Here is a 14,842-nt window from a genome sequence, read left to right as displayed (position 1 = left end):
ACAATAGTGATAGCCAGTATGCTAATCGGTGTGAGAGCGTCAATTAGAGCCTGAACCATTATGCAAAACATGACTCAGACACAGTTCACACATGGTATAGATCAATAGACCTAGCTAACAAACAGAAACTCTAAACAGAAGCTGCTTTAGTTAGCTCCTCCCCTTCAGATCGATTTAAGGCAGTGTCCACCAGCAATCTGGCCAAAATTAAGGACACCACTTAGATGAGCAGTAAAATGTCTTCACTCTTGTCTTCACTTTTATTCAAATGGCAGAAATGAATTGAATATATGAATATAAAGATCCTATATTAGACTAAATGGATTCTTACGAGCTTTTAGCCATGTTATAATGTTGTTACCTCCTCAAAAACATACCCAAGTTTTGTTTTATTCACGCACGTTTGAATAACTCTGGTTTATTAGTCTGTTACATCTCCAAAGCTCAAAATGCTGTGGTAGTTTTCAAGTTACCAGCTCCTTTTACCTTTTGTTTACTAGAGATAGGCAAGTCTGGGGCTGAAATCATACAAATGATTCTAGTGAAGGTGTACAAAGTTTAAAAACACAGTGGAGCACTTCCTGTATTACCTCATGACATCACAAGGTGGAACAGAGTGTTTTCTATTTTAGAGAAGAACTCAGCTTAAATATGCAGGGTTTGTGTGTTAAACATGTGTGAATGAAACAAAACACAACTCCTGGTTTGTTTTTGATGAGGAAACATTATAACATAGATCAGAAAAAAGCGTAATATGGGACCTTTAACCTTTCCGACTGCACCTAAACAAAATTTAACCCAACAAATCAATAACGAATAACAAATCATTAAGCTGATGCCGGGAAATATCAAGCTTCCCTCTCCACGTCCTCACCTCACCTATCTGAGGTCACAACCCTTTCTAATATTTCATACTTTTATTGCCTGACAGAGGATACTGTTCCAAGCATTTGTGCACTTACACAACTGGAACACCTCAAACCTATAAATGTTGTGCTGCTGCTGGACTGGATACAGCGTGAGTGTGGACCAAGAGCAGGTCTGGTGTGGATCTTCACTCCTCCGATCTGGAACACTGCAATCTATTCACCTCCAACCTCCATTCTGACTCCACACAGCTGCTTCCTCCACTGAAAAGTCCAGGCTCTCACAACGCTGAAAATACTACCTAAACAAGACATACTAAAACCTAATTGACAATTGTTTTTGGTTAATTATTTTTCTTTTACGAGAGTTCAAAAGCTTTGGAGCTCTATCGCTGCATTTTCAGATATAGACATAATATTACAGCCTTCACAACCCCTGAATTGTATGATTAATGTGGCGGGGACCTTTTTGGGGTCTCTCAGGGAAGCCACCAGGGGCTGGGTAAGTGCTTTGGAGTCCCATAATGTGATAAATACTTGTGGGTAGAGCTGGTGGCCACAGAGGGGTGTGAATGCTCTGAGGGTTATTTTGGGGAGGCTTTGTTCTGTTTGTGACTGCAGATCTGCACTGTCACAGAATCACCAGCTGTGCTGAATCTAAACAGGGAGAAGCAATAAAAGTCTGAACGTGACAAGTGACACGTTTAAAACAATGTATTTCAATTAAATAAATATTTCATAAATACTCACTGTTACCACTCACTGCTTTAGTTCTTTCCAATACTTACTGTGCAAACTGTGTTTGTTCTTGTGAAAGATACAGAACATACAGAGACATAATAAAATCACTGCTGACTAAAGTTACATGTTCACATTTGAAATGACGCCCTGCAGTTTCCCTCGCTAGAAGTGAGACTAATGCTAAATGTCATGTCAGTGACCAGTGACGTTAGTATTTTTTTTTAAAGCAGTATTCCATCTCTAAACACTTATCTAATACTTTTATTGAGTAATAACAGCTGCACATGGTGAGGCTGCAGGTCCTCAGATGTGTGATAGTAATGTATTGTACATTTTTACTAAAACTGATATGTAATAAGTCAAATATCTGTCCTGTTTTAATGGATTCTCACACATTTGTGAAACTGTTTTTTCTATAGGAGTGAGGCAGAAACAGCTGTGGGCTATGAATTTGAAATTGAGTTCACAGGAATAAATGTGGGAAAACTGGCAGCTTCTACCAGTGTGGTAAACATAATTTATCCCTCACAGTAAGATAGATTCCTCCAATATTTGTGAGTTCACAAAATCATGAGGGTCCATCTTGGCGTGTCCCGCTGGTACTCAAGTACGTCAAGACATACTTCAGCCTATTTTAGTATCTATACAGAGTATTTTGTTTGTCTTGTTGTGATGCTTTGACCAATGAGATTCAAATAATCATTATGACTTCCTGCGTTTTCCGATTGCTTTCAGCGAGAGCCTTCCCAGATTAATAATGTGTAGAACTCAGTTCAGAGTGAGTCAGAGTGGGCTGCACCTGTGTTATGGAGAAAACTTAGAACAATCTTTTCATATTTCCTCTTCAGAGCAGGAGAGCAGAGGAGTCTGAGCCTCTAGATCCCCAATCATCACGGAGGGGGGCGCTCTCTGGGACTGTGGGCTGTCAGCAGAAGAGCTGTGACACATCTGGACCGGCCTCCACATGTGAACAGTGCACTGGTCTGTACATATGGGACTCTTTACATGCCTCTTTGTTGTACTGGGATCAAAGTGGAGGAGATGCTTTTGGCCTGATTTTAAGACACGCTTTAACAAGTTTGCAGGAGAGGTTTAGCTCTTCAAATGTGTAAAATGTGTTCTGCTGCATGCAAGCATAATATTGTCTGCCTATGTATAATTTTAAACAGATTTTTATAATAGACATGTTAAAACTGTCAAAACATTTGAATACATTTTATATCCAAAACTGCTGCACAATGGACAAAATTCGTTTGTAAACGACGTTTATTGTTGAAAAAAGTTGGGAATTTCTAGCACATTGTTCAGGTATTACAAAACAGGAGGAAAAGGCCTACAAATATTCATAATTTATACAAATACAAACAACTTTAAAAAATAAATCTTCTTAATTTAGTAAACGCTTGAGATCCCTGAGTGAATCATCTTTTTTGACCCAAGCAATATTCAAATATAAGCACTTTTATGACAGAAGTGTGCACATTAAAGATGGCAGCGGATGGACATGGAGTTACATTACAAAATACTGTAGAAAGGACTTGTGACAAAAACAGTGTGATACCATCAGGACTGCAACATGTCAAACCCAACGTATTACAACATTTGACCACCATTAACACTGGCCAATAATGAGCACAAATATCAAACAGGCTACTTTCCTTCTTTACAAAAAACACAGTGCCAGCTGGTTCTGTCGCTTATAGACCCACTGAAATAACTTAAGGACCAAAACACAAGTTTACTGTATCATGGCTTTAAAATCAGACAAATAAGACAATGGCAGGGGCACAAATATTGTACAGACTCGTGAATGGGAAGGTGCTGAATCACCCAAAACGTTCATGTTCATTAGACAGAATATTTACACAAGAGCTTAAGACTGAGGGAGAGGGCCGTACCTCACGCACTTCAAAAAAACAAAACAAAAACAAAACATTGGCCAGCATTTCGTTGGCTACTTTTTTGCTGTATGGATTTATTTACATATTCTACAATATATTAAAGTCATTTATACAAAACAGATTTTTTTTCTAAATAATTTATAAAACATTTCCCTCTGTAGTGCTATGTCTGTGCGGGGGTGATGAGAACATGGATTGTGTTTGTATTTGGTTCTGTAAATCCTTCATTAGAGTTTAAACAAGCTTAAGTCGTGTGACATGCAGCACACATCCTTCTACGGGAGGATAGCATCATAGTTCCAATAAAAACTCCCCATGTATTCTGACAATTGCATTTCCATGGCGACTTGGCTTTTTCTTGTGCTATAAAGAAGCAGTAATGGGAAAAATCCACTTCTGCGCAAACGAATAAAGAGGATTCACACATTTGGCTGTAAGGCAATGGCTTTAACTGCATTGCCAAGTGTAATCTACTTGGCCGACTCTGAACTTCCCGGAGCTATCAGAGGCTAGTGATGTATTCAAATTGGTGAATAGTCAATTCCCTTTTCATCTTTGAAGCTACAATTTTGCTGCTGATAAAATCTTTTTAGAGAAAAACATAATTTATGTGATGCTTGGAGCACTCAAAATGGTATTCAATTCTTCACACAACCTCATTTGAACTGGACCAAGTAATGATGAAAACCAGGCATGGCGATCTTTCTGCACCGACTGGACAACAAAATCCCCATTTTGGACCAGAATTAATTTGCAATAAAACTGCCACAGTCTAGAAAAACATACTTTAGCCAACTACTTTTATCAGGCGGTCCAAATAGCTTAGGCATGCTAGGTTGTGCAGAGTATTCATAGCCTGAGGAGCATTCAGAGCTTAGCAGTCATCAGCCTCCTTTCAGAAGACACTCTCCTCCTGCACCAGAGCAGGGGGGAGCGGGCTGATTGTAACCCAGGTCTGGAGCGCACGTGGCGGGCAGGGCTCCACTCAGGGGCTGGCAGTCCTCAGGCCCTGCTTCTCCATGATGTTCCAGAGCTTACGCAGGTTGGACTGGGTGATGGTGTCGTCTGGTTTCAGCTGGAGAGCTCTCAGGTAGTTGGATTCAGCCTCTTGTAGTTTGCCATTGAGGTGCAGGATGGCCCCCAGGTTCATGAGGGCTGCAGGGTACTGAGGAGACAGAAGGAAGTTTGGGATGAGATGGGAATTATACAGCTAAAAAGAACACCAAAATAATACCAGATATTAATAATTCTATTGGTTTTAAGAAATATTGGCAAGCACAAGATTGACACGCTGAAGTTTAAGTGTCCAACTCTGTTCTCATAAATTAGTTCAATCTGTTTTTTCCCCTAGAAAGTGTACTGTAAAAGCACAAATTGATGACAAAAATCAGACCACTACATGATGTCTACCTACTTCCTCCTATCTCAATTGGAAAACCAGGTACTCCACCTTAATTAGGATGAATATGTTAGCTTTTGCCGCCGCCGCCGTGCCAGATCTAAACCTGGATTTGCCGTGTTAGGGAGGGCATCTGGCATATAAAACTATGGTAGATAATTTGTGTCGTAACCCTTGAACAACTAGTCAGTACAGGCCTTTTTAAATGAGACATCCTCGTGAGAAGTCAGACTAGTTTCCCCGTCATCGTGACCTTCTTGTTTGTCAGATCGTCCTGGTTGCGGTGTGCTGTTTGGAGCGGTAACCATCAGTGTGCTCTGTGACCACACACGTCAGACACAGACAGGAGCAGAGCTTTGAAGTGGCTCCACAGGCTCCATACTGTATATATCCCAGCGCAGTCACCAGGATGAAGATCAGTGTGTGGTGGAGCTCTCAGGAGGAGCTGACGTGAGCAGAGCAGGAGCCCCATCTGATTCACATTAGGACTCAAACTGGGCCTCTAATGCTGTCACCCAGCTCCTGACACTCAGCTTTAATACGATGGTCTTTGACAATAAAGTGTTGAAAACGTGCTTGTTTGGACCCTTATGTGCTCCATTTCATTATAAACAAAGGAAAAAATGGGATAGAGTCAACATTTTTGTACTAAAGCAACATAGAAATTGAAAAGAAACGAATATTGAAGTTTTCTTAGAAGCCTAATTAAAGTAAAAACTGTAAAAGGGATTAAAGGAAGTACAGTTTTGTTATAAATGAAAAAAAAAAAAGGCATCTGAAGCACTTTTGCCATCAAAAACGAACGCCAAGTGTACACATTCCTGCACAATCACAAGCAGATTATTAGCTGCGGTGAACTACTACTGTACCTTTTTAAAATATGTCAAAAAACTACTGCAACACCTCTTCATCTTTACGCCTGGCTGATCCGAGCAACTCTCCCTACTGTTCCAAGCCCCAAAAGTCCTCGCTCTTCAATAGAAAGTCCCTGCAATTACAGTAATCCCCAAGTAAAACAAGCCCGTTCTCAACCGCCGGTGTTTCAGTTAGACGTCACCCGAGACGCCAGGGCTCTCTTCTCTAATGGACGAGGGGACTCTACATCTGTTTGACTTATAAATTACCTGTGTTTGACCTGCCGTTTCAGGTCACACCACTAATGACACCGAGGGAGCTGTTTGGAAGTCAGGGAAGCGTTTATATATTTGCACATAATTGGTACAAGAGTTATAGATGAAAGTGTTCGATAGTGAGGTTTGAGGGCTGTACAGTGAGTTTGAACTAGAGAGTAAGAAAGTAAGTACTACAAAGGCAAAAGACAAGCAGTTTTTTCCCTGAAGTAAATAAAAACTGAACGTAGGTCATGATAATCACTATATCGACTTATCGTTCAGTATATGAGAGCTGGAATAATATTTTTTCAGGTCAATATTTATTGTGTGTACGTTTTCATTGCAGTACTGAGAAACGTTTTGTAATTTTTTAGCTATATGATAAGATTTAAGCCACATGTGTCAAACTCAAGGCCCGCGAGCCAAATGTGGCACTCCACATAATTTTATGTGGCCCTCGACAGGGTAAATTTAAAGGTATGATGATCTTAAAATGTCATTTTATCATGAGATGCACAGTTACACAGCCATATTTTTACATCTAGAAAAATGCAGATACAGCATTTGTAACTTGAATAAGTAATAAATCCAGAAATAGTTAACTAACAAGTTTAAAAAGTAGTTAGATTTATTTTACATCTGGTCCTTTGAGAGCAGACATTTTTCTGATGTGGCCCTCGGTGAAAATGTGTTTGACGCCCCTGATTTAAGCCATAAAAGGAGAATTAATGACTTGACTGAGTAGTTGCAGACACAGTTTATTTATCTCAACTCATGATTTTTTAACAATATTGTACATTTAGAACTGTTTTTGTGGTTTAAATCTGCTCTTGGGTTGTTGTGTCAGTGGCATTAAGTTTCACTATTATCGTTTATCGTCTATGTTTACTTCAGCAATATATCGAACTTCAAAATATGTTATGGTGACAGGCCTAAGTGAAGATGGACTAAACCAGGGGCGTCAAACACATTTTCACCGAGGGCCACATCAGAAAAATGTCTGCCCTCAAAGGACCAGATGTAAAATAAATCTAACTACTTTTTTAACTTGTTAATTAACCGTTTCTTTATTTATTACTTATTCAAGTTACAAATGTTGCATATGCGTTTTATTAGATGTAAAAATATGGCTGTGTAACTGTGCATCTCATCATAAAATTACATTTTAAGATCATCATACCTTATAATTTACCCTGTCGAGGGCCACATAAAATGATGCGGAGGGCCACATTTGGCTCGCGGGCCTTGAGTTTGACACATGTGAACTAGACTGTAGGTTATCGACGACTAAAACTACTGTTCTAAGTTAAATGTTAGCGAAATAAAAATAGCAGTATCATGTAGAGCAGGTTAATAAAAACATTTTAAGACCAAAATGAGTCTGACAGCAGCAGTTACAGAGAGAGGGGCAACAGTTTTCCAATGTAAAGTGAATTGGAGCCAGAGTTGGTGGAGCTGGAAGCGCGCCCATGCTCACTTCATATGTGGAGCATGGCGGCTAGCAGATTAGCTACGTCCATTAATATATCTATAGTGTATGGTCTATACTAAAATAATCGTTTGTTGCAGTTTGGCCAGTGCAGACTAATCTAGTTAAGAACATGTTTTAAAAAGTTTTGACACATATACAACATTTGGGAAACATTTGACTGATGCACAAGACGACTGATGTTCACTGACCCCATAAACATCACAACACATCCTATAAAACCAAACTATGCCCAGTGTTCTTCTCATCTCCGTCCACCGCCTTCATGGGGCTGTTATCCCTGTTCCAGCATCTAAAGAGTTTTTGATTTATACTGTGGTATACTTTTTACTACGCCCTCTGTACGGCACACACACACACAAAAAAGAAAAAACATTCCCTTGTCAAAGCCTTTGATTTTTGCTCATTTCCTGCTGCTCTGTTGCCTCTCAACCTCTGGAGCCTTCCCTAAACTGGCATGAAGGCAGAGAGAAGGGAGCAGATGTGGAGCGGATTAGGCAGAACCGTAAAGAAATGTTAAAATGGTACAGCTTTGGGAATTTTCGAAAAAATTTGTGCATTTGTTTGACATTTTAAAAGGCATATGTGAAGCTATAAGGGCTTTTAAAGGGCCCATATTACTGTATTTTCTTATCTTCTTAATGTTTCCACACCACAGACATACATGGAGTTGTGTTTTGTTCCATTCACAGATGTTTCACACACAAACCTGCGTATTTAAGCTTTTCTCAAACTGAAAATGCTCTGTTCCACTTTGTGATGTCATCATATGGTAATACAGGAAGTGCTCTACTGTGTTTTTAAACTCCATACACCTTCACTAGACTCATTTGGAGAATTTCAGCTCTAGAAATGCCAATCTCTAGTGAACTAAAGGTTAAAAGTAGCTGCTAATTTGAAGACTATCACTTCATGACATCACAAAGTGGAGCAGACCATTTTGAGCTTCGGAGATGTTACAGACAAATAAATAAAAGATTACAGAAACATGTGTGAATGAAACAAAACACAACTCCAGGTATGTTTTTGACGAGAAAACAACAGTTTAACACGGCTTAAAGCTCACAAGAGAGAATTTTGCGCAATATAGGACATTTAAATGTGGTAAATTGTTTCCTTTTTTCAACATCAGGATCCATATGAATTCAAGTGACAAATACAGACGGACAGGGAACACAGCTACAGTCAAGTCCCATTGAGCAGAACAAAGGAGAAGGCTCTGAAGATGGATGAAAACCTAACACATGGCTATTGTGCATCAGCTGTAAGCAATACAACTCACAGGAGGAGTCCAAGTCTGACTGACCATAAGGCAAGTGCGGTCAGTGTTTGGGTTTGGATCTACAGTGTTTACACAGTTACGGAGGCCAAGAAAAAGTCACATTATGATGATCCCGGGACGGCAACGAAACCATGAGAAACAAAAATGTCTGAGGAGTTTTTGGGGGAAGAATGATCCTAAATTTAAGCTGTCTCAACATGTTTACAAAGACACTGGGGCAAGGGTAAATCGTATATTATACCACTGTACAACTGTGGAAATTTACAAGCACATACATCAGACTGTTTAGTTTAGGTTAGTGTCTCGAAGTAGTTCTGAGATAACTTAGCTCGACCTTTGACTAAAGAAATATGTTAAATTGGTAAACTAGAAAATATACTTAATACATTGCATGAAGCGTTTGTAAAACAGTCTAAATATTATGGTCAACATCAAAAGTACCCAATAAAAAAGTAAAAAAATAAATACAAAAAATAAAATAATAATAATAATGAATTAAAAAAAAAAATAAGAAAAAAATATATAATAATAACAACAACAACAATAATAATAATAATAATAATAATAATAATAATAACAATAATAATAATAATAATAATAATAACAATAATAATAATAATAATAATAATGTTGGATTTTTATATAATTAGCTGTAGTTCCAGCTCACTTTATTATTTATTATACCATAGTCAGTGAAAATTCCAGTGTCATGTATTAATTTTGCAAGTAGTCCAGCAAAAGTCAAATCACAGCTCTATATCACTGCTCTGAGGCGATTTGCACAGCTTCGTGTCGTGGTCTTCCAAGAATCCACGCTGTGTGTTAAAACTGCATAACTCAAGTCTCTTTTTTAATGCTATTCTTGTGCAAAGCTACAAACATTACACTATAACTTAGAAATTGTTGTTAACTTTCTTTGCAAGTGATATCTTAGTTTAATACATTTTTCATATAGCGCTTTTTCACCTTCAACGGACTCAAAGCTCTTTACATCAACTTCATACAGGGGGCAAAGGGGTGTGTGTGTGTGTGTGTGTGTTACGTGTCTTGCCCAAGGACACAACGACAGCATTCATCTATTTGTGTGTGTTTTTTTAGTGACTGAATCCATCCTGAGCTGACAACAATAATATTTTATTTTATTTGGTCAGCCCACAAAAATAAAGCGACTAACCACCTGAATAATCGCTTGCCAAACCTAATGCCCCTGTAGCAGTCGCACAGAGCAGTCGTGTGTGAAGCGAGACTCCTTCATTTTCAGGACGTCACCACCTCTGACCGGGGGGTTATTACCATTATTCTTTCCAATCTGCTCACTCTGCCTGAGCTTTGAAGTCACTGATGGATGCTGCACAAACACATCTCACAGCTTAGTCCAAACTAGCCTCATTTCTCCGCCTGGTCCTCCACAAAGAGCCCTATTCAGGCCAGTAATAAGAAGAGATTACTGCACAGGCCAGGCACTTTGATTGCCCTTATGATCGTAAACAGCAGCAATTAGTTGGTTGTGATTTATCAGGGCAAAAAAAAAAGCAGACTTCTTGGTGGTACCTGTTGAACCTCATCAAAGTGTTGAATAAAAAACAACTTAAGTTAGATTTTGTGAAAGGTTTGTGGCAAATTCCCTTTGTTCTTAAATTACCCATGATCATAGAGATATACTGAGATGATTTAAAGGTGCACAATGTAACTTTTCTGGTTGAACATCTTTTGGCTTTCCACAGAATTACCTTAAACGTATCTATATCCTATATTCAGGCCAAGTTACAGGTCGGATCTGTGGAGACGTGCGAACCTGCCCACAGAAACAGTGCATGCCTTTCAATGTATCCAACACTGAAAATTGAATAATGGCAAGATGAATCAGTTTAATGCCATATTATGGGACATTTAAAGCGATGCAATAACATGAATGTGAAGACGAGCAAGTGGCAGAGGGTTACCAGAAAAGTTAGATGGTGCACCTTTTATAAATTTGATTAATATTTGTATTTTAGAGTTGGATGTTATACTCACATTCGGTCTCAGAATTGCTGCTTGTCCGTAGTACTTTTCGGCCGCTTCGTTTAGACTGGCTTGTCTGTGAAGGAAACATACATAAGGAGGTTGTCATTTTTCATCTTTACTACAGCTGGATTCAGGCCTTGGACCCTGTTCCCCAGTGCTCAGGGTCAGTGGGAAAGAACGACCACGAAATAGAATAAAAAATGAGCAAAGATACAGAAATAGAAGAGGTTTCCCACAGTTCTCTGTTGGATTGGCTCTTTTACTCTTGGCAAAGTATGACCTTGAAATATGTGCGGTTAATTAAACTGAAAGACATGTAAATCAAGCTGACGGATATTACAACATTTGCTGCAGTGTGCCTAGAATACCTATGCAAATACTATAACTTAAGCAGAAATAATATCCATAAACTAATGAATAAAAGGGACAAAAAAGGACAAAACCGAACTGTTCCTGAAGTGGTTTTAGAATGATTTTGATCTGTATCCGAATAAGACACATGATGGTATTAAATAAACTACACTAGAAAACTCAAATTTACTTCAAATTTCAATTCAGAACTAAACAAAACAAAAAAGTACTAATTGCTTTAACTGTCCTTAATCAAACTGCCAAACTATGAACCCAGCTGAATTTTGCCTTGAGTAGAGAGAGCAGTGCCTTCTCTGTACCATGTGGTTTGTTTTCAGCAGATGGTCAATCGCCACGAGTCCCCACAGCACAGATCTGAGCCTGCACCTGTCACATCCCAGTGTTTTCATCTCTAACACCCCACAGCTCCTCTTACTGTCTGTTCAATTCACAAAGTCTGCACAGTCCTGAGGTGCTGGGCTCATACGACCACTGCCAGGCCGCTCAAACGGTTTTAGTCTGAAAAAGTCAAGGACACAGAGCAGGGGAGAGCCTCAGGTTGGGCTGATCAAAGCAAGTGTGGCTCTTTTATTTGGGCTGTCCTCCGCCTGTATAAGGAATCATCCACATACTCAGCATATAAGGCCCAGCTTTCTTCTTCTACAGGTCACAGGCCCAAGAACAAACACAGCTATTAACGCCCCCAGTGAGTCTTTGGCATGTAGAGTCTAGCTACTCATTCAGCTTTTTATAATTAAACAATATCAGCTGACTTCATTATTATAACAATCATTATCATTCCATCATAAATGGTTCTACAATTTGAAATAATGAGCCACTAAAATCATCATCCCTTTGGGCCTGGCTAAAGTAGACTTTTTTTTATTATTATTACAGCTTTGTTGCAGTTGCTTTATTGTTTTATTTCTTCCTGTTTTTCAGTGTTACTAATCTTTGAGCCGTCTGCATCTCATTGTGTAATCTGTTTGGGAGTTAGAGACACATATACACAAATATTTGTTCCATTGGTTCATATAAACCTATCTTGAATACACAGCTAGAATTTATGTTTTGGGTCAAAGTCGCTCTTTTCCAAACAACTACTTTAAATTCCAGTGTGGACCCAAGCACAGGGCTGTAGCTGAATTTGTCCAGACATTATAAATGTGGCCTCTCGTCCAGCCACAAACACAGGCCTGTTTGCCAACACAAGTATTCAGGGAGCTCCGGCTTCAGGGCAAGAATGCATGTGCCATTCTAATGGGATAATGTCATTATCACATTTAAAAACACATTATCAGAGGAACTGGACTGTGTCTGCGCTGAGGCCAAACACTGCTGGTCTCATTATGAAGTCTGTGTTTGGGGCTGGACCAGACAATCCAAGAGTGACGGAGGACAGAGAGGAGGAATGAATCATACGTGTAAACAAGACTTAATTTATGAAAACTTGTGCTTTGCCACGTTTCTAGTCGTGTGTGTAAGTCGAAATGGTGGAACATGACAAACTACAAGTAGTAGCAGAAGTATGGTACTTAAGTATAAATTTTAGGTATTTGTACTTACTTAAGTCAATTTCAAAGTGGATACTTTTTACTTGTACTTCATTATATTTGAGAGCAGGTATCTGTACTGTCTACTCCACTGCATTTTTGAACAGGACTGAAAAGTAAAAGTATTTTTTTATTATTGTCTGAGACCTGCTGAAAGGTTTTTTTTTAACACATTTATAATTTGAGCAAGCAACAATATTCAAATAAAAACAAATTGATTTCAACACAAATCAGCACAAATCTTAATCAAAATCAATACATTTGAAACCCTATAAGACCTCGAAAATACTGCACAAAATACTTTGACTTTTTACTCTTTATGTACATTTTTAAACGGGTACTGTAATACTTTTACATAAGCAGATTTTTTCTTGTGATACTTGAGTATGTTTTTGCTCTGGTATCTGTACTTTAACTTAATTAACACAACTGAGTACTTCTTCCACCAGTGGTAAAAATATATGGGAGATGGTGATTTAGAAATATAAACCTTTTCTACAACTAGGACTAGATTTGCAAAAGCAGGATTTTATGTGCATTATGGTGACAAGACATCAGAGGGAAAGAACTAAACTGTATTTATACATAAAGAATATTTAAGGAAAAAAGGATTTAGATTTAAACAGCAGATGCATGGCCCATCTGTCTCCATCCCACATTAGACACTTTGGAGATTGTGGGATGGAAACACGGTCCACTGCACACAGCCTCCTGATGTACTATCTGCTACTCATGTTATTACCCACAATCAATTCAAAGCAAATTACACATTTAGTAACCACTGGGGGAAGTAAAAACGCTGAATCTGACACAGCTAACGTCATGACATGCCACTTACACAGACTAATACCTCACATAAGAGCCTCTATACAACATGTGGTTCCAATTGAAACATTTATGACTATGTAATGTATTTTAACCATTACTTCCTCAAGAAAAGTATAAATCCTAAGCACAAGTCATATTTACAAGTCATGAACTTGGCACACTCGTCTTGCTGTCTTTCATGCCTTCCCTGTCCACTTGAACCAACTTGTGCAAAATATATAAATTGTACTTAAAATCATTGGTTTGGTGAAAATCCAAAGGACCCAGGAGTATAATAATAGACATTTGCACATCTAAGAGGCTGTACTCTTTACAATCACTTTTGTCCCTCTGACAGAGAGCCTTTCCACTGCAGTGTCCAAAGCAAACACATAAAGATCATGAGCCATGGAGGAGTGGAGAGAGAGAGGAGTCCATGCCAGGAGACAGGGAGGGGGTCCACAGCACACACTGCTCCAGGCTCTGCCCAACTGTGAGGGGCTAAGAGAGGCTGGAGATAGACACGAGTGTGGGGGTAAACATGGTCTGATTGCTCCTTTTGTGATCAGAGAAGGGCTATAATATCAGATGTATAAGCGCTTGCTGGTTGCTATTTAAAGACCCCACATGGAGCCATTTTGATTTGAGATTTTTAGGTTTTGGCTTAAGATTCCCAAAGTATAACGCAGATATTGCCTGTTTGTTATTTGGAGTAGCTGTGTTCAGATAAAAACCTGTCCAACAATGACCCATAGATTTTGTACTGTCCCCACTGGCTTTTTAATATCAGTGCTCTTTTAGAGAACGTTTCAGGACAAAATACCTTTATTTTTGACACTGCTTGAACTCCCAGCTGTCGGTCATCAAAAAAACATCAAAGAAATGTATTACACAGTGTTACAGTGTAAGTAGCTTTAGGCGACTGCTGAAAGATTGACTGAAAACGACTAAACCGGTGCAGAGCCTTCAGGTAGGTGACAGGAAAAAAACAAGGACACACTTTCTATAAAAGGATTTTAAAAATATCTGTTATTTTAGCACATTTTATGCAAGAACACTTTGAAAAACACTGAATGAATGTAAATAAGAAACTAAGGAACAGGTGATGGAAATGAGCTTTGAGCTTTCATGAATCCTGCAGATTTATTGATACATGTTTGTAGTTGCTTAAATTGTTCTTATTGTGCATGGTCCATTTCTAGTTGTAGTTGATATTTTACAGATTGTCGCTCTGTCTTCACCTCATGCACTTTTACACTAATTACAATCTGCGCCCACAGCTCCCATCTGTATGAAGACACAACACTAACACAGTCCAGGCTCTGGAGGCTCTG

At 38.8% G+C, this 14,842-nt stretch overlaps 1 protein-coding gene across 1 annotated transcript in view; it reads right to left on the bottom strand.

Moving 5' to 3' along the window:
* Positions 1-2,859: 2,859 nt before the first annotated feature.
* The window catches only part of LOC117372357 (protein O-mannosyl-transferase TMTC2), a 104,418-nt gene continuing 92,435 nt past the window's right edge, over positions 2,860-14,842 (bottom strand). The window contains exons 11-12 of the mRNA XM_033968150.2: positions 10,807-10,870; positions 2,860-4,673 (exon numbers count right to left, since the gene is read on the bottom strand). Coding sequence (XP_033824041.1) covers positions 4,494-4,673; positions 10,807-10,870 — 244 coding nt within the window. The 3' untranslated portion in view covers positions 2,860-4,493. The remainder of the gene's footprint in view (positions 4,674-10,806; positions 10,871-14,842) is intronic.

This window comes from Periophthalmus magnuspinnatus, chromosome 6, assembly GCF_009829125.3.
Source record: "Periophthalmus magnuspinnatus isolate fPerMag1 chromosome 6, fPerMag1.2.pri, whole genome shotgun sequence".
Lineage (NCBI taxonomy): Eukaryota > Metazoa > Chordata > Actinopteri > Gobiiformes > Gobiidae > Periophthalmus > Periophthalmus magnuspinnatus.
Note: the sequence above shows the minus strand (reverse complement) of the source record. Positions and strands in the feature narration are given on the sequence as shown.